Genomic DNA, 20,463 nt, shown 5'->3' with positions numbered 1-20,463 from the left:
AATATAGATTCATCGATCCACTTTCATTCCTCAAATCCTTTAAGATTATTTTGATTCGCAAAAGCTCACAAACACTTAGAGCCATAGCACGAAATTCTGCTTCTGCATTTGATCTGGCTATCACATTTTGTTTTTTGCTTCTCCAAGTAACCAAATTACCTCCTATGAAAGTGCAGTAGCCTATAGTTGATCTCCTGTTTGTGAGAGATCCTACATAGTTAGCATCAATGTATCCTTCTACTATTAGATTACTTCATTTTTTGAATAAAAGTCCCTTTCCTGGAGTAGCCTTTAAGTACCTGAGAATTCTCTAAATTGCTTGTAGATGCTCCTCCTTAGGATCATGCATGAACTGATTAACTACTCCCACAACATAAGCAATGTCGGGTCTAGTGTGTGAGAGATAAATCAATCTTCTATTATGACCCAAGGATCCATAGAGGGGCAATAGGGTAACAGGCCTATAATAGTTGTTAGAGGATATTTTAGCAATTAGTTAGAAAAACATGGGTGTGTTGTGCATGTTGTTAGGAGCCAGATATGCGTATATAAGGCTGTTGTAAACAGATGGGATTCTCATGCTTGAATTGATTGAATGAATTCTTAATTCTCTCTCTCTACAATTCTCTCCCAATCTCTCTCTCTACAATTCTCTCCCAATCTTTCTCTCGTTTCTTCTGCACTCTCCCTCATTTCTCTCTACATTCTTTCCCCATTTCTGTCCAATTTCCCTCTTCAATCGTTCTGTCCAATGTAAATATTTTATACATAAAAAACTAATATTATATATAATTATTGGTTATGATTATGGTCACAATTTTCGGTTACGGTTATGGATCGGTTATAATTGTAACTGGCGGTTTTTCATTTTTTTTAAACCATGACTATATTTGTAACCGTTTTACTCAGTTTTTAACAGTGTCCACCAAATGTAGTTAGCATTTTTTTCACGGATTAACTGATCCACGCCCATCCCTAAACACAATGCCATTTGCAAACAATATACACCTGGACACCATGGCAGTGAGAGTTTTGTTCCTAGTTAGTTGGTTGATAGCTTTGTTAGTTTTCAGTTGTGAGTTAGTTTGATATCTGGCAGTAGTCTGGGAATTTGTCTCTATTTAAAATTCCATTCTTCTCTCTCAAAATTCTATCATTCCTAAGAACTGTCCATATTATCCTCTGTACAAGAAGCTGATCAGTGGCTTCAATAAGTGACTTACACATATTATTCATTAGAAGAGAATTAAGGAAAAACTTGGAAGCATCCACAAGGTTTTGAATTTGAACTAGATCCAGTTACTTGGCAATAAGATAATTTCCTTCCATTTTACTATTTCACCCTATTACTTTCTGCAAATTCTGTTAGGTGTTTCCATATCCATTGGTTCTATTTGTTTCCCTTGTCTCCTTTTGCAAAATATTGTATCTTGATTTCTGTCAAGTTGAATTGGATAACCATTTCATCATTTCTTTTTTACTTAGGATATTTACTTTTTAGAATATTTAGGTGATCCTTTTGTCATGCCCTCAGATGGGAGGGTCGGACAATTAGGTAATTTTGGGAGAATTACTGGGAAAAGAACAGAATTAGGGAAAGAAACCGATAGGTCGAGAGAGAAGGAGATGGGAAAGAGATAGAACGGAGAGAAAGAGAGAATTCGAGAGGGAAGAGAATAGAGATTCTGTTATTCCAAAATTGTATTCCACTTCTACAACAGCCTTCTTAAAGGCTACTAGCTTCTGTTGTTATGTAACTGCCAGTTATAAGTCCCGCTAACCGTATACAATTTACTAACCCCTGTTAGTTACAACAGTTATAGGCTTTTCCCCCAATAGTTTACTAACCCCTGTTAATTCTCCCTCCCTTTTCTGCTAATTTCTCCTCCTCCTTCAATTCTTCAATTCGGATTTCTCCCCTAATTCCTATCACAACCCTAGCTAACCCTAGGAATGTGACATCTTGCTCTGTATTTGACACATGTTGTCTTTAAAGGTTAGGACTCTCGAACAACTTAGAGTTAGAGGTGATCAAGGATAGGTGGTGGGAACCCATCTGAACCTGAATTTTGCAATGAGCCAAAGTATTTGGTACAAGAATAAGTATCTGGGCATATCCGTATCCTCTAAGAGGTTACCTCATGAATTGGAAGGTAGATTTTCTTCAAATGCTCAAATGGTAAAAGTGGGAATTAGTTTTGTCTCCAAAAGGAGGAGAAGTTGTTAGGCATATTAAATAGTGGCTCATGCTTCTTGTTTTTGCTTTAATTAACTTAGTTGATTTATTATCCTCTCTTTCCCCCCTCCCCCATCCCCCTCTCTACTGCTAATATGTAGTGTATGTGCTATCATTTTTGCTTTCTGGACTCTCAGCTAGTTTAAATTGAAGATTTTTGAGAATATTGACAATTTGGTGTCCCTTCGTGGTGCAGTAGAGGCAGTTTTATTAGTCACTATCTAGAGCTTGTTTAGGTGCAGATGGATGTCTTGATCTTGACATGTTAGTGTACTTGTTGCATTTCAGTAACTCAAGGTAGTTTCAATCAGGAGTAGTTATGTGTCACACGCCTAATGGCATAAGTGTAATAAACCTACAGATACATAGTGTAGAAATAGAAGTATTTTTTTGATATGGAATATTCTTTGTATTTTTAGAAGCTATGTATATTCTTCTTTCCTTTTGTATTATCCTCTTCCTCTATAAAGAGAAAAGAGAATCAACATATTATGAATCTTAAGAAATAGAGAAATACCTAGTTTATATGGTATCAGAGCGGGAATTAGGGATTTAATCACAGCCGTCCACTGTGAAACCCTAACTTCTCATATTCCTCTACTTACCCAAGATCTGCTGCCTCCTTTACACCGGTTGCCAGTCATCACTCAATCCTCAGGCCGCCGCCTCTGCGATCCGACATCCCCGTCGCTGCCGCCACCACGGTCGTCGTCGTTCTCCAATGGGATTCCCACCTCTGGAACGGTCGCGGCCTCCTAGCCCCTCGCGAAAGTCGGCCTCCATTCGTCGGACCTGTCGCTGCTCTTGTTGCCTCGGAATCGCGAATCAGAAGCCGCTCATGTCCGCACATTAAATCCACTCCCATCCACTGTTCAGCGCCATCCCTGGTTGCTGTTCATGAGCCACCCCTGTTCGTACATCAGAGTCGCCCCCATCCTCTAAAGTGCCCAGATTAGTTATTGTTCAGATTGGGCATCTAGATCCAAGCGCCCAGATCGTGGGTCACTACTGGTGCGCTCAGATCCGTGGGTCACTACTGGGTTCAGATCTGATTGTTCCGCCGACTTGCATCCGGTACATATTACAACCATTCGTCTCAATGGTACCAATTTCCTACGTTGGTCGCAATTTGTTCATATGTACATTCGAGGTCGAGGAAAGATTGGCTATTTAACTGGCACCACATCAGCCCCAGATAGTAAAGACCCAATGTATGACATGTGGGATGCTGAGAATTCAATGGTGATGACGTGGCTTGTAAACTCCATGGAGGAAGAGATAAGTTCGAATTATATGTGCTTCTCTACAACAAATGAACTATGGGATGAAGTCATTGCCATGTATTCCAATTTGGGGAATCAATCCCAAATCTACGAGCTCAACTTGAAGCTTGGTGAGATTCAACAAGGTAGTGATACTGTCACCATATACTTTAATTCTTTAAAGCATATATGACAGGACTTGGATCTCTTCAACACATATGAGTGGATGAACTCAGACGATTGCAAACATTATCAGAAAATGGTCGATGGTAATCGGGTATTTAAGTTTCTCGTTGGACTCAATGTTGAGTATGATGAAGTCCGTGAGAGGATCGTTGGTAGAAATCCACTCCCGTCTCTAAGTGAAGCTTTTTTTGAAGTCCGGCGTAAAGAAAGCCGAAGATTGGTTATGTTGGGCAAGAAGAAAAGTGGTGAAAGTGGGCTATCTGAAAATATGGCGCTCGTGACTGTTGATGCTAATGCTGGTGGACGACATATTGTAGGTCAACGAAAGGCAAAAGAAAAGCCTCGTGTTTGGTGTGATCATTGCAATAAACCACGCCATACTCGGGAGACCTGTTGGGTGCTTCATGGCAAACCAACAAATTGGAAACCTAGATCGAAGCGATCCCAACCTACTGCCCATGAAGCTGATGTAGGACCATTCAACAAAGGGCAACTTGATCAACTTCTGCCACTGCTAAAGCCTAATCTGTCCCCTGGTACACCCAATTGTTCATTGTCCTATTCAGGTAGAAATTCATTTGCCTTGTCTAGTTCATTCCAATCTGTTCATGGATCATTGATTCAGGAGCATCTGATCATATGACTGGTTTATCGCTTTTATTCAACTCATATATTTCTTGTGCTGGTAATGAAAAAATAAGAATAGCCGATGGTAGTTTTTCACCTATTGCAGGTAAAGGTCTCATTAAACTCTCTGATAGTATTGATCTTCAATCAGTACTCCATGTTCCTAAATTCGCCTGCAATCTTCTATCTGTTAGTAAACTCTCCAAAAATTCTAACTGTCGTGTTATCTTTCTTAACTCCTATTACATTTTTCAGGCCCAGAACTCAGGGAAGACGATTGGCAGTGTTAGAGAAATAAACAGACTCTACTATTTGAATGGGGGTGTCTTGCGTAATAAAAAAGCTCATGGGCTGAGTGGTACTAGTTCTACTTTTGTTTCTAATCAAATAATGCAATGGCATCTTAGGCTAGGCCATCCCAGTTTTCCTTACTTGAAATATTTATTTCCTACGTTGTTTAAAGGAGTGGATCCTTCTATGTTTCAATGCGAGAGTTGTCATTTATCCAAAGATCATCGTGTTAAATTTTATCCAAAACCCTATTGTCCTTCAAAACCATTCTATTTGATACACAGTGATGTTTGGGGCCCTTCTAAGGTCTCTACTTTGTTTGACAAAAAATGGTTTGTTACTTTTATTGATGATCATACTTGAGTTTGTTGGATTTACTTACTTGCAAAAAAATCAGATGTGTCTAGAACTTTCAAGGATTTTTTTCCATATGATTGAAGCTCAATTTAACACAAAAATTTGTATTCTTCGATTTGATAATGGCATTGAATATTTTAATGAATCCTTGGGGGGCTTTTTAAAAGAAAAAGGGATTTTACATCAAGCCACTTGTCGAGAAACTCCCCAACAAAATGGTATTGCTGAACGAAAAAATCGACACCTCCTAGAGGTTGCCAGGGCCATCATGTTTTCTATGAATGTCCTTAAATATGTCTGGGGTGATGCAATTTTAACTGCTTCCTATCTCATCAATCGTATGCCCACTCGTGTTTTACAATTTCAAACTCCTTTACACTCTTTAAAACAACTCTTTCCTCTATGTCGTATATATTCTGAGTTACCCTTAAAAGTTTTTGGATGCACTTGCTTCGTTTATGCTCCTCAAATATTTTGTTCCAAATTGGATCCCACAGCTGAAAAATGTGTCTTTTTGGGCTATGCACCAAATAAGAAAAGGTACAAATGTTTTAATCCTGTCACAAAAAAAACTTATATCAGTATGGATGTGTTTTTCCTCGAAACTCAACCTTACTTTACCACAAATCATCTTCAGGGGGAGTATATTGAGAAATAAGATAATTTTTTGAATTCTAGTGTTGAGAAGGATAATTCCTTGAAACTCTATGACTCTCGTCCTACCATGATTGGTACTCCCATCCACTTTGATAAACAACTCAAGGATATAAATATTCCAAACGTTATGGAACAAGGTGTGTCTGGTTCATAGGTGCCTAGCATGATGGGATTGGAACCAGGGGGAGAATTACCACAAACGGATCAAAATATTCCAAAACCATAGCTTCAGTTTTATATAAGAAGGCAAACCCTGAAGAATACTCCGAATATTCCTCAAACAATTGAACAATCGATGTCTTCGAATAATGGGTCTTCTAATAGTACTTCTTCTTCTCATGGTAACTCTAAACTCACTCCCTCAGATTATTCTTCATTTGACGTGTCCGATCTGGATATCCCTATTGCTACTAGGAAAAGAGTGAGATCTTGTACCTAAGGCTGGCAATAAGCCGAGCTGAGCCGAGCTAGGCCCAGCTCGAGCTCAGCTCGATTGATTTTAGCTTGGCTCGTAGCTCGGCTCGAGCTCGATATGAGCTGATTTTCTTAGCTCGAGCTCGGCTCAATGATGACTACGAGCTGGCTCGACTCGGCTCGGCTCGAAATTGATTATTACCTTACTTTTATGTATATATATATATTTAAATAATATATGCGATATATATAATATATATTTAAGTAATATATTTATAAAATTATTAAGTATATATTTATATTATTGAATATTAAGTAATAAATATTTTTTTATTTAATAAATTTATAAAATTAATATAAATATAAGTATATCGAGCTGGCTCGTGAGCCAAATGAGTCGAGCTAATGGTAGCTCAAGCTCGGCTCATTTACTAAATGAGCCAAATATTTGAGCTCAAACTTAGCTCATTTGTATCATGAGCTAGCGTATTGAGCCAATTTTTGAGTCGAGTCTTAAGCCAGCTCACGAGTAGCTCGGCTCATTGCCAGCCCTACTTGTACCAAACACCCGATTGCCAAATACCTGTCATACCAAAATTGTCTAATTATCATAAGGCATTTCTTTCAAATATTTCTAACCTGCATGTCCTAAGAACAATTCATGATGCCCTTGGTGACCCAGATTGGAAGTTAGCAGTCCAGGAGGAAATGAGTGCTCTTAGAAAGAATGGAACTTGGGAGATTGTGAACAAACCAGAAGACAAAACAACGGTAGGCTGTAAGTGGGTATTTACTATAAAATGTAAGGCAGATGGGAGCATAGAAAGATACAAAGCAAGGCTAGTTGCTAAGGGATTCACCCAAACATACGGCATCGACTATCAAGAAACATTTGCTCCAGTAGCTAAAATAAACTCCATTCGAGTTCTCCTCTCCCTTGCAGTGAATTTCGATTGGCCACTTCACCAATTTGATGTAAAGAATGTCTTCCTAAATGATGATTTAGAAGGAGTGTTTATGGATCTCCCACCAGGATTCGAGAAGAGCCTCGGTACAAACAAGGTATGTTGTTTAAAAAAATCCTTGTATGTCCAAAATAGTCTCCAAGAGCATGGTTTGAAAGATGTGGAAAGGCAGTGAAAAGCTATGGCTACATTCAGAGTCAAGCAGATCACACACTGTTCTTCAAACACGCTAGTGACGGTAAGAAAGCAATTTTAATTGTTTATGTGGATGATATAATAATGACTAGTAATGACAAGGGAGAGATTGAAGAGCTTAAGAGGAGATTAGCTCATGAGTTCGAGATCAAGGATTTGGGTCCTCTAAAGTATTTTCTTGGGATGGAGTTTACAAAATCTAAGGAGGGGATCTTTGTCAACCAACGTAAGTATATTCTGGACTTACTTAGTGAAATAGGAATGCTTGGGTGTAAGGTAGATGAAACTCCCATAGAATCCAACTTAAAACTTCAACCTATTGAGGCCAAGAATGTGGTAGAAAGGGAGAAATATCAAAGGCTTGTGGGTAGACTTATCTATCTATCCCATACTTGTCCAGACATAGCATTTGCTTTAAGTGTTGTAAGTCAATTTATGCACTCACCTGGTTCACAACATTTTGAAGCTACCTACAGAATTCTGCGATACTTAAAGGGAACCCTTGGGAAGGGTCTATTTTTTAAAAAACGTGGACACTTTCATATAGAGGCTTATACAGATGCAGATTGGGCAGGCAGTGTAACTGACAGAAGATCTACATCAGGGTACTGCACCTTTGTGGGAGGCAATCTTGTTACTTGGAGGAGTAAGAAACAAAATGTGGTGGCCAGAAGCAGTGTTGAAGTTGAATTTCGTGTAGTTGCCCATGATATTTGTGAGGTCATGTGGATAAAGAGGCTTCTATTAGACTTGAGGGTCTCTACTTCTCTACCAGCTAAAGTTTACTGTGATAATAAAGCTGCAATCTCTATTGCTCATAATCCAGTTCTCCATGACAGGACAAAGCATGTAGAGGTGGATAAACACTTTTATCAAAGAAAAAATTGATAATGGAGTAATTTGTATGCCTTCCATTCCAACAGTTGACCAAGTGGCTGATATTCTTACAAAGGGATTACACAAAACTCAGTTTGAGAAACTTGTGAGCAAGCTTGCCATGGAAGATATCTTCAAGTCAGCTTGAGTGGGAGTGTAGAAATAGAAGTATTTTTTTGATATAGAATATTCTTTGTATTTTTAGAAGCTATGTATATTTTGTGTATATTCCTCTTTCCTTTTGTATTATTCTCTTCCTCTATAAAGAGAAGAGAGAATCAACATATTATGAATCTTAAGAAATAGAGAAATACCTAGTTTATACATAGCTATAGCTGTAATGTGATAGGAGCTGTAATAACAGAAAGTAGCATGTGATAGGCGGTTCCGCCTAGGCCACTTGTAGGCAATCGGTTACAATAACAACCAAGGATGTCAGCCTATAAAAGGCAGTGTATACCGAGGATGGGATCTATCAATGAATACATTCAGATCTTTCCCTCTCTAAATTCTTTCCCTCTTTATCTTTTCTCTCCAATTCAAATTCTCCCTCCCTCTCTTTCTCTTAACAATTCCAGAATTGCCCAAGTCTCAGACTCGAGACTTGACATTATGATATCTTACATTTGGTAATGTAAAATGTGTATCATGCAGGTTTTATATACATTGCATTAGGCAAATGACTCTGTTCTATCTGTGATGATTGTCTCATTATTTTCTCTGTCAGTCCTTCAGGTTTATGAATTTGCATCCCTAATTAAGTAATTTTCTTAATGTTTTCCTGATGTAGCATGCATTTATTGAACTGTTGATTTATATGGGGTTGATCCACTTTATGTTCTAAATAGTGGAGCTACAATCATGATTTTTACTTTATGCATGCACATTTCTTTGCAGCAAGCTGCAAGTGCTTTGCCAGAGTTGGATCAGCTGGCATCTCTAAAACCTGCTATAAAGCCCCTGAGTGATTCTCTTGTTCAGCACCACCTACTTGAGCATAAAGATAAAGATATTAGACTTCTGGTTGCAATCTGTTTTTGTGAAATTATTCGGATCCTGGCACCAAATCCTGATTTCACAGATTCTGTGTTCAAGGTTTCAATCTGATTTGATAAACTATTCAGTATGTCTGTCTTTGACTAACATGCCTTTTGCTGTGATTGTAATGTGCACTACATAAATTTTTCTTATTTTTCTGCAGGACATTTTTAAACTTTTTCTTAGTTTATTTGTGGAGCTTGCAGACACAAAGAGCCCATATTTTTCAAGGAGATTAAAAGTATTGGAGACTGTTAACAAACTCAAGTTTTGTGTGCTAATGTTAGACACAGGTTCTGAAGATTTAGTCCTCAAAATGTTCAATACCTTTTTCAATGTTGTAAGGTTGAGTTTCTTGCTTCCCCTTTACTTTTTCTTTAAGAATTTTATTGGTTATTAATGCTTTTGTTTTTTCTTTCCTATTGTTAATTGACAACCAATCATGTCTTTGTTGCTTTGCCTTTTGATCACTCGATTATTTTTATTTGACAGGAGGGTGAGAGAGAAGTTTCATGAAAAAAAGATTTAATGTTGTTTTTCCTTATCCATGCTTAGTGATCTTCTCTGTATTTATCTTTAGTCTTTTATGTTGAATGAACATGACATCTCAAGAGTAATGCCTTTCTTCTTGGGTATTATTTTCTTTTTCTTTTCGCATTTCTTCTCCATTCCATTTGAGATGTTAAGTGTGTACAGATTCTTTTTGGGATTTGTGATAATTATGATATTAAATTAAAAACTTCTAGAAGGTTTTGCTGACTGTACGTTGGTATTAACTTGAATTACTCTTAGCAAGGAAAAAAAGAAAGCTAAAATACAAGGTCTCGTGTATTTACATGTTTATGTGTATGTGTTGTGCGGAATATGCCCTTGAATCATTTCAGAGTCATGCTCTTCCAAATAAGTGGATTTAGCCAAGAAATTGTCACAAAAAAGAGGCCAACCCAGGCCAATTTTGCTGCGGATTTAATTACTCTTACTGTTTCTCTTTATTATTTAAATGTAATTCTCTCCTTTTCCAGTTGGTAGTTAGTTAGAAGGAATATCTAGGTGTAAAGATGACTAGAATAGGACAAAATAGTTTGTTATGAAGATTATGATCTATTGTGGCAGCACCCTAAAGCAAGCTATATAAGCTCAGACTACCCTTGTAAGAGATTATCGATTATCTAACAAGAATTCAATCCATACTCTCTCAAGTTCTCTCTCTCTTCTTCTCTTGTTCTCTTCCAATCTCTTCCTTTCTTTTCACAGTTCTTCAGCTATCTCTTCTAATTCACATTGAATTAGAAGGATTGTTATTGTCACCTTCCATAACAGTGACATTTGGTATCGGAGTGTCGATCCCGACAGTCGGAGTAACAATGGCGAGAGAGATGGTCGAAGGGACTCACATGAAGAATATGGAGTCACAACTCTAGCAAGTCACTTCAACCATGGGAGAGTTCCAGAATCGCGTGGATTGTTTGGAACAGGGATTTGAGAAGAATTACGAGGCGATCGGGGGACTAGAGCATAGGCTCGAAGGTGGTTTGAATCAGATGAGGGAAGATATCGACCAAATGAGAGAGGAGATGGGGAATCAACTTCAACGGTTTATGCTAATGTTTACCCAGCAAAACTAGGTAAGAATGGCTCCTAACTTCCCTCCTAGAACTAGAATAGAATCTATTTTACATAATGAAAGGATGAACCGGGGAAATGGTGCATTGGAGATTGAGGTTGAGCAGGACGATGAAGTTGAAACGGTAACAAGGAGGGGTCGTGAGGACAGGTTTACTCCACCTCAACCAGGATTTCCCATGCCACGGATGGAGATTCCTATGTTCGAGGGAGCTAATCCTAGATGGTGGATTAGGAAGTGTGAGTGGCTGTTTGAATGGTATAATGTGCCAGCAGAGAGAAGGGTAGGCTTAGCTGCTGCCTACTTTGATGATATGGTAGATGCGTGGTTCCAAAGGTGGACCGAAACTAGGAAGAATTATACTTGGGGGGAATTCTCTGAAAAGCTATGTGAAAGGTTTGGAGAGAGGACCATGTCGCATGCTATAGAGGAATTCAATAAGTTAAGGCAAGCTGGGAACGTGGGGTCGGTCTTGAGACGGTTTGAGGAGTTGAGGTCGTTGATGAGTAACCATGACCCCCAAGTGTTGGAAGCCTACTTTGTTTCTAGCTTCCTTAGTGGCCTCAATGAGGATTTGCGGCCGATGGTAAAAATGATAAGACCTCGAATAGTGGAACAAGCGGTAGAGAGTGCCAAGTTGCAGGAGCTGGTGGTTGAGGCCCTTATAAAAAAACATAGATAGCAACAAAAGGTAATGTTTGGGGGAAATTGGCAACAAGGAAGTGGCAGCAAGGGGTTTTATAAAGACCCGATTAAGGGAAATGTAGGGGGGAGAAATTTTGGTGGTCTATATCAAGGGGGATGACTTAAGGAGCCTAAGAGGCAGTTGGGCGCATGTTACAAGTGCGGAGATAGGTATTATCCTGGGCACCAATGCAAACGCCAATTGTTGCCTTTGGAAGGAGATATAAATGGTGGACTAGAGGTGGAAGAAGGAGAAGATGTAGAAGATCTTAGGGAAATTAGAGGGGAGGATGATGGAGAAATATCCCTCCATGCCCCCAAGGGACTCACCAACAACAAGATAATCAAGGTTGAAGGGAAGGTAAAGGAGGGTAGTTTGTCAATTCTAATTGATAGTAAAAGCACACACAACTTCTTTGATGATAGCACTGCAGGAAGCTAAAGTGCCAACTCATTGGAACACCACCCTTGAGTGTGATCATTGCTAATGGAAATTAGGTTGAGCAACTCGGCCTGCCTAGGGTTCGTATGGGAAATGCAGGAAGAAAAATTCGAGGCAGACCTCAAGCTGTTGCAGCTAGGAGGGTGTGATGTCATGTTAGGAGTGGATTGGATGAAAGGGGTGAGCCCCATAAGCTTTGATTTCAACCGTACGGAAGTGTCATTTGAAAAATAAGGGAGAAGAATGACTCTTACAAGTGGGCGAGAGGCAACCTGCAAGATAATTACCGGTAAGAGGTTGCAAAGGGTCCTCAAGAGCAAATGGAGCCAACTCACACAGTTGTTTTCCATTGTGGAAGAGGAAGAGAGTCCTAAGGGAGAAGAGCTTGGGGAGCTACAACTAATTGTCAGCCACCAGCAAAAAGGTGCTGACTAGGTATGCATGGTACCTCTTATTGATGAATTGTTGGTAGAATTTAAGGACCTCTTTGTGGAACCAAAGAGCCTTCCTCCTAACTGAACTTTGGACCATGCCATTAACCTAAAACCGAATGTGGAGCCAGTCAATGTCAGGTCATACCGCTATGCCCCCATTCAAAAAACTGAAATTGAAAGGATGGTAAAAGAAATGATGAACCAATCCTTCATTAGACCCAGCCAAAGCCCTTTTGCTTCCCCCATCCTGTTGGTAAAGAAAAAAGATGGTTCTAGGTTGTGTAGATTATCGCCAACTTAACTCCCTAACCATCAAAGATAATTTTCTAATACCCCTTGTTGAAGACCTTATGGATGAGCTACACCAAGCCAAATTCTTTTCCAAGTTGGATTTGTACTTGGGCTATCACCAAATAAGGATGAAGCCCGAGGATATCCACAAAACGGCCTTCCGAACTCACCATGGCCATTTTGAGTTCTTGGTGATGCCCTTTGGGCTCACCAATGCCCCAACGACTTTTCAATCTCTAATGAACCGGATATTTGAACCCTACCTAAGGAAATTCATCCTTGTATTCTTTGATGACATCCTTGTATATAGCCCCACCTTGGACCAACGCCTTAACCACCTAAGAATCACCTTTGAGGTCCTTAGAAGAAACCAACTATTCATCAAAAAAAATCTGAGTGTGCATTTGGCCAGGACCAAGTGGAGTAGTTGGGACACTTAATTTTGGAGAAAGGGATCAGTATCGATCCAAGAAAGGTGGAAGCTATGCTTAGTTGGCTAAAACCCACTACAATAAGGGCTCTTAGGGGATTTTTAGGGCTCATTGGTTACTACCGCAAGTTTGTTAAGGGATATGGGGTTATGAGCAAACCACTTACAAATTGTTGAAAAAGGGAAACTTCCAGTGGGGGTAGGAGGCAGACTCTGCTTTTGAGAAATTGAAGGTGGCAATGAGCAGGGTACCCGCATTAGGGTTGCCGGACTTCAACAAGCTTTTTGTGCTTGAGATGGATGCTTGTGGGGTCTGTATTGGGGTAGTTTTGATGCAAGATGGCAGACCATTGGCTTTTTTAAGCCAAGCCCTTAGTCCTAAACACCTCGGACTGAGTATATATGAGAAGGAATTCTTGGCTGTTCTAATGGCTGTGGAAAAGTGGCGTCATTATTTGGAGGCGGGAAGGTTTATAATCAAAACTGATCATGAGTCTTTAAAGTTCTTGCTCCAACAAAAGCTTCAAACTCAACTACAAAAGAAAGGAATGGCCAAGCTGATGGGGTTGGATTACTCCATTCAATATAAGAAAGGAAGGAGAATTTAGTAGCAAATGCCTTATCGAGATGCCAAGAGGAAGTAATTGCATCCGCTTTGACTGTTGTAATCCCTGAATGGTGTGAGGAGGTGGTGGACAGCTTTGAGGGAGATGCTCACATAAAAGGCCTACTGGAAAGATTGGCTCTAGGAAACAGGGAGGCAGAAGGGTACATGATGGTTGATGGTCTGTTGAGGTTTAAAGGCAGGATAGTAATCGGCCACAAGGAGGAACTCAAGAGGAAAATTCTACAGTCCCTTCATGAGTCCCCTTTAGGAGGACATTTGGGCATCCAAAATACCTACTTGAGGGTGAGGCAGTTATTCCATTAGCCTGAGCTTAGGTGATAGTCAAGGATTTCGTTTTGGGGTGTGATACATGTAAGAGGTGCAAACATGAAAATGTTGCATATCCAGGGTTGTTACAACCCATACCCATCCCAGAATAGTCATGGACAAGTGTGTCCATGGATTTCATTGAAGGGCTGCCAAGATCCAAAGGTAAATATTGTGTAATGGTGGTTGTCTACAGGTTGACTAAGTTTGCACACTTTGTGGGATTAGCGCACCCCTACACAGCCCAAGAAGTGGGTAGGGCATTCACTGACCGGGTAGTAGCTATGCATGGGGTTCCTAAGTCTATCATATTGGACCGGGATAAGATCTTTACCAGTCACTTTTGGAGGGAGTTGATGGAGAACATGGGCACGAAACTCAACCTTTCAATTGCCTATCATCCCCAATCAGATGGGCAAACGGAAAGGGTGAATCAAAGCCTTGAAACCTACCTTCGATGCATGTGTTTGTTGTAGCCCAAGAGTTGACCTAGGTGGTTAGGTCTAGCATAGTGGTGGTATAACTCCAGCCACTATGCATCTATAAAGTTGTCCCCCTTTGAAGCTGTATTTGGGTTTAAACCCCCTATCTTACCAACCATTGAAGGGTGTACCTCAGCTGCAATAGTTGAGGAGTATTTCCAGCAAAGGAGACGGGTGCTATAGCAACTCAAGCAGAAGTTGGCATCAGTCCAAAATCGGATGAAACAATAGGCCGATAGGAGGAGTGATCAAGAATTTGAAGTGGGAGAAAATGTTTACCTGCGGCTGAGGTACCCTCATCTAAAGTCTATTTCCCAAGGACCAGTCTCTAAACTCAACCCTAAATACTTCTGCCCTTTCCTCATAACAGCTAGGGTAGGCAATGTGGCTTACTGTTTGCAACTACCCGAAGGGTCCAAAATCCATCCGGTCTTTTATCTTTCCTTACTAAAGAAGACGACTGGTCAAGAGCGAGTGAATCCGAGGTTACTCGTGTTACCCAGGGAGAAGGAAGTCATGAAGGAGCCAGAGGCTATATTGGATAGAAGAGTCATCTGCCACCAAGGAGCCCCTCTTATTCAAGTGCTAGTCAGATGGCAAGGAGGATATGCGAGGAAGGACACCTGGGAATACCTTCCCCAACTATTACAACAATTTCCTAGGATAACTAGCCTCTTAAACATCTCTTGAGGACAAGAAATTGCTGAAGGGAGGGGTATTGTCATGAAATAGAGGCCGACCCAGGCCAATTTTGCTGCGGATTTAATTACTCTTACTATTTCTCTTTATTGTTTAATTGTAATTCTCCTTTTCCAGCTGGTAGTTAGTTAGAAGGAATATCCAGGTGTAAAGGTGGCTAGAATAGGACAAAATAATTTGTTATTAGGGTTATGATCTGCTGTGGCAGCACCCTAGAGCAAGCTATATAAGCTCAGACTACCCCTATAAGAGATTATCGATTATCTAACAAGAATTCAATCCATACTCTCTCAACTTCTCTCTCTCTCTCTTCTTATCTCATTCTCTTCCAATCTCTCCCTTTCTTTTCACAGTTCTTCAGCTATCTCTTCTAATTCACATTGAATTAGAAGGATTGTTATTGTCACCTCCCATAACGGTGACAAAAATCATGATCTTAGGTTAGTTGAACTTATGAAATACCAGTAATGCATGAGCAGTTATAAAGCTCTCCTATTTGAAGGAATTATCAATCATCTTTTTTTTTCCTTTTTCTCCTAATATTAATATTATTATTTTTTTTTGTGAGAAAAAGATCAATAGAAGCACTTGTGAGGTGAGTGGATGAGATGGAGGAATTTGTACCTAAAGAGGCAGAGAAGGCCAAACAAAATTCTAGGTTAGAAACTGTTAGGCATGAAAGAGAATATAATGGTCTTATGGAGGATATGACTACGGCTAGAGATACGTGGAGGTTGGGAATTTGTGTAGCTGACCCCATCTTGTGGGATTAAGGCTTGTGATTGTTGTTTTGTCATGCAATTTCAAGCTTTTAAGTTGTTTATTTTTGATAACCGAGACTGGCATTTCAAGGAAATGAATAATGATATACACAACCACTCTGAAACCTGTACAAATCCAAAAATCATTTCAAGGACAGATTTAATCCACCTAAAACTTATGAAAAGAAAAGAGAGAACTATACTGTTTCTTTTTAATTAGAAATTTGTTTAACAGAAAAGAAAAGTGACTTAAACAAAAGTTTTTGAAGTGCTTGATTTGACCTTATCTTCCGCTCTCATTAATTAATCCTTACTCATGCTTGTGTCACAAAAAAGCCGTATTTTCTTCTCATTTATTAACAAAATCTTGAAACGAACCAAGAAATGAAGATCTCAACACTCTAGGCATTGCATAATGAATAAGGTGATTTAGAAATTATTTTCTTTGCACCTAGATCCCTTATGCTCTGTGTGGTAAGGCTTAGTGTTTTGATGTATATTAGCTATAAAGATAAAACAAAGTTGGTGATGTCTAATTCACTTATTTTTGCCTTGCACGATGGACCTATTTCCAAATACTGCCTTTCAGTTATTGTTTTAACTAATGGTCGGATAGTGTGTTTTTCTATAGGATTGGTACGGGCAATATGCATAGAATCATTTAGAGGGTCAGGATACTCTCTGTATTCTTATTACAGCAGGTTATACATCATTTGAAGATTAGAATGTAGCTTTGTTAGCAAGTTGCTTTTGGAGTTCACTTTTATTGTATTGTTGACTAGCAACTCATCTGCAAGCTCAAATTTTTATGCATAGGGTTAACTTTATTATTTATCTTTTCTTATCATGCCTTCTCATGTATAGCTAGGTTCGCATTCATAAGCAGGCCTATCACATGCTGGTTTTAAAATTTAGACGGTCTAATTTGAATTTAACTTTATTGCTTCTCTAGTGCCATGTTTAGTTGTTGACTAGCTATTTATTGAGAAGTTTAAGATCTTAAAAGAGGGATTCTTTATTATTTATTTCTGTGCAAATTTGCAATTGTCAACTGAGTACGATAATAGATTGGATGTTGGACATTCTATAAGGATTTGCTATATCTAGAAATGACATCATACAAAATTTTTAAGGAGGCTAATTGTGCATGACACATTATTTTGTTTTGTCTGTTTTCACTTTTCCCATATTTGCTTTAATTATGTATCTCCTACAAGGAGGCCTACCTGGAAGGATTATATATATCATTGTCCTTCCTACAAACACTGAGTGCTAAATAGCTTAGGCCCTTAATGTTGTCATTATGCTCTGCAGGGAACACCACCCACAAAGTTTGTTCACTGCAATGTCATCTATAATGGCTCTTATTTTGAAGGAGAAAGTTTCTGAGCCACTTATTGATGTGATTTTACAAAATCTTTTGAAAGAGGGAAAGGTAATTCTTTAGTGAAGTAAATTTTCTTTACTTATTAGTGTTGAAATGAAGATCCCATCTTGTGCCACTTAGTTTATTTCATGTTAAATTAGTGGATTTTGGATTATTGTGTTTGTTTTCTTGATGAGATTGTAGCCTAGTGTCATAGATGTATAAATGCATAACAAACTAATTGCCATTTTTCTTCTTTTGAGTTTAACGCATTATTAGTGAGGAGATTTTCCTTGTTCTTGTAATTTATGAGTGCCATCAGTGGAGTTGCTCTTTAGGCGGGGAACATTGGGAAAGGATGTAAGCAAGGTTCTCTGTATGAAATTTGCAAACACAGAAAGGCCTAACAAGTAAGAACCATAAGTGATGAATGAAGGGGGGCCATCATAATTGTGGTGCAGCATGGGGCTGACTTTGAGATATTCTTTTTCCTTTTTGTTTTTCTAACCTCCTGCAAAGTTGCCTTTGGTTAGGCTGGTTTTTTCATCTTGAGTTTTGAACTTTAAATGATGTGGGGTCAATGGACTAATAATTGGTATGTGTAGATACCCAATGTAACTCTTTTTTATGAGATGCCCAATGTAACTCAACGTCATTATTTGTAAAATACATTGCTAATCCATTTATGGGTTAGAATACAATAAATTGAATACGGTTCAATTACTCTACCTCCCTTAAACTCCAAAAGACAAATTATAAACTCATATGCATGTATGTCTTGAGGGCCTCCATCCAACCAAGAGATACATAGAAAAAAAAAGAAGAAGAAGAAAAATGACCAATAGAGGCCAAAATACAAGTAGAGTAATGACCAATAGGGCAGACATTTCCTCGATTGTAGCATCTTGCCACCTCGAATGGGAAAGGTCTCTTGTAACAGTCTTAAGAAGAGAGAGAGAAGACAAAAAGGAAACAAAGACAGAATATCTAGGGACAAATAATGATAACTAACAAAATGTGAGATGGGATGTAGAATAGTGCAGTGACAAGTACCTTTACAAAAAGAAATAGGTAAGCTAAGGTTAGAAGTAGAGGGAGAAGAACTAGAGGAGGAAAGACTAATAGGCACGGAGGGCGAGGCAAGCAATTGCTCCATTGAGTTGGGGATGTTGGGCTTTGCAAGTGGGTTTACTTGTTGAGGATGCTGTTGAAAGGTCGGATGAAGATGGCAATGGAGAACGAGAGGAAATATGAAGAAAAATGCTAGTAGACGTTGACTTAGACAACTTAGAGGAGGGAAGAAAATAAGGAAATGACTCAAAGAAGGTAACATCAACCAAAACAAAATAGCAAGCCAACTTGAGAGAGTAGTAGTGATAACCCTTTTGAAGACATGAATAACCATGAAAAAACACATTTGATGGAACAGGTTGACAACTTATCATGACCAGAAGCTAGCTGGTGGATAAAACAGGTACTCTCAAAGATATAAAGAGGTAGAATACAAGTCAACTTAGGAAAAATAATAGAATGAGGAATATGGTCATTAAGGACAAACAAAGGCATCTGGTTAATTAAGTAGCACATTGTTAAGATATGATCATCCCAACACTAGAGAAGATTGTGCATATGAAGAAGCGTTTAGGTAGTCTCGACTAAATGGCGATTCTTTTGTTCAACAACCCCATTTTGTTTTGGGGTGCCAAGAAATGAAGTTTGCTAAAGAATTCCTTTAGATGCCATATAGGATTTAAATGGCGTTGACAAATATTCAAGGGCATTATCACTATGAGGAACTCGAATACACACATTATACTAAGTTTGAATTTGAGCAAAAAAATGTAATGAAGATGGAAAACAATTTTGAGTGCTTTTTATTAAAGACAACCATGTAGTTTGGGAAAAATCATCAATAAAGATTTCAAAGTAATGAAAACCTTTTTTTTAACCAATGTTCAAAAAGGCGGCCCTTGACCGCCGCGAATACATGCAAATCGGCACCCTAAGTGCTGGGATCAATTAATCAGGTCCAATAGGCGCCGCTGCCTGGGTCGCCTAATTTTCAACAAGATTCACACTAGATCCAACAAGTTTTAGGCTTGTTCCAGAGATCGGAGGACTAGATTTGACTGATTTCAATGAGATTCACACTAGATTCGACAAGGTTTTAGGCTTGGGACGACAGATTCGACTATATGCAGCGATATGCAGAGCTTCCATCATCGAAGAAGGAGAATGAAGGAGACTGAAATAGTGCACAACAATGACCAGAGAGTCGGTGACAACACCGATCGGACGTCAAACATCGATCAATGAATATATGAGTATCTGGGCGGCCACGAGATCGTCGTTGATGTTAACTGTGCAAAGCTCTTTTGTTGCATGTGCTGCGACCCAATATAAGCCGTTGTACACACACCCCAATATAAGCATGTCTTTGTTAATTTCATCATCTATCATCCTAAGAAGTTCATTATGAATCAACAAGTTCTTCTTCGCACATGTTTATGTTGAACTTGTAATTCGATTCTGCTCTGTGTTAGATATTTCACTTGTCTTTCCAGATTTTATTTGTCTTTTCAACTTTGATTTGCCTAAAAAATATTATCAAAAAATAAAAAAATAGCAGTTTTCTTAGGCCCCAGTCTGGTGCCCAACTAGCGCCTAGCTCGTTTTAGAACATTGTTTTTAACTGACACAATTGGGACCCCATACATTTGAATGGACAATCAGAAAAGGAGAACTAATATGTTTATTGACTCTGCTCGGGAAGGGACTATGACTATGTTTCCCAAGTTGACAAGATTCACATAGGTAGGAAGACTAGACAAACTAGGAACCATCTTCTTTAGACTTGATAGAGACGGGTGCTGCGATCAATAATGAACCTGTAATGGTGAAGCAATAGTCGTGCAAGCCATTAATGAAGCAAGGTAAAGGTGGATAGTAGAGTCCTTGAGACTCATGCCTCTTGCCAATTGTTCGTTTGGTCCCCTCAATCTTGAACAAGAACAAAATCAAACAAAAATATTATGGAATAATTAAGGTTAGAGTGAGTTGACTAACGTAAATTAAAGAGGTACTATGGTAAATATAAACCAAAGGATAAAGGTAAAGTAGGAAGGGTTTTAAAGTGCTGATACCTTTGACTAAGGTGTAATAGCTGTTAACCAATGTAACAGTAGGTACCTTGAGTTTTGGATATGGGAGAA

General features: G+C 38.9%; 1 protein-coding gene across 7 annotated transcripts in view; it reads left to right on the top strand.

Annotated features, from left to right (window-relative positions):
* The window catches only part of LOC127799509 (sister chromatid cohesion protein PDS5 homolog B), a 137,556-nt gene that overhangs the window by 9,689 nt on the left and 107,404 nt on the right, over positions 1–20,463 (top strand). For 5 of the 7 annotated variants that reach the window (XR_008022644.1, XM_052333595.1, XM_052333594.1 and 2 more), the window contains exons 2-4: positions 8,964–9,161; positions 9,268–9,449; positions 17,200–17,320. Coding sequence is in view for 6 of the 7 variants with exons in the window: in XM_052333595.1 (XP_052189555.1) it covers positions 8,964–9,161; positions 9,268–9,449; positions 17,200–17,320 (501 nt within the window). In the remaining variant the exon portion in view is untranslated. The remainder of the gene's footprint in view (positions 1–8,963; positions 9,162–9,267; positions 9,450–17,199; positions 17,321–20,463) is intronic. The other 2 variants (XM_052333597.1, XM_052333599.1) reach the window with 2 other exon arrangements.

The sequence above is a fragment of the Diospyros lotus genome, chromosome 4, assembly GCF_014633365.1.
Source record: "Diospyros lotus cultivar Yz01 chromosome 4, ASM1463336v1, whole genome shotgun sequence".
NCBI classification, from domain to species: Eukaryota; Viridiplantae; Streptophyta; class Magnoliopsida; order Ericales; family Ebenaceae; genus Diospyros; species Diospyros lotus.
Note: the sequence above shows the minus strand (reverse complement) of the source record. Positions and strands in the feature narration are given on the sequence as shown.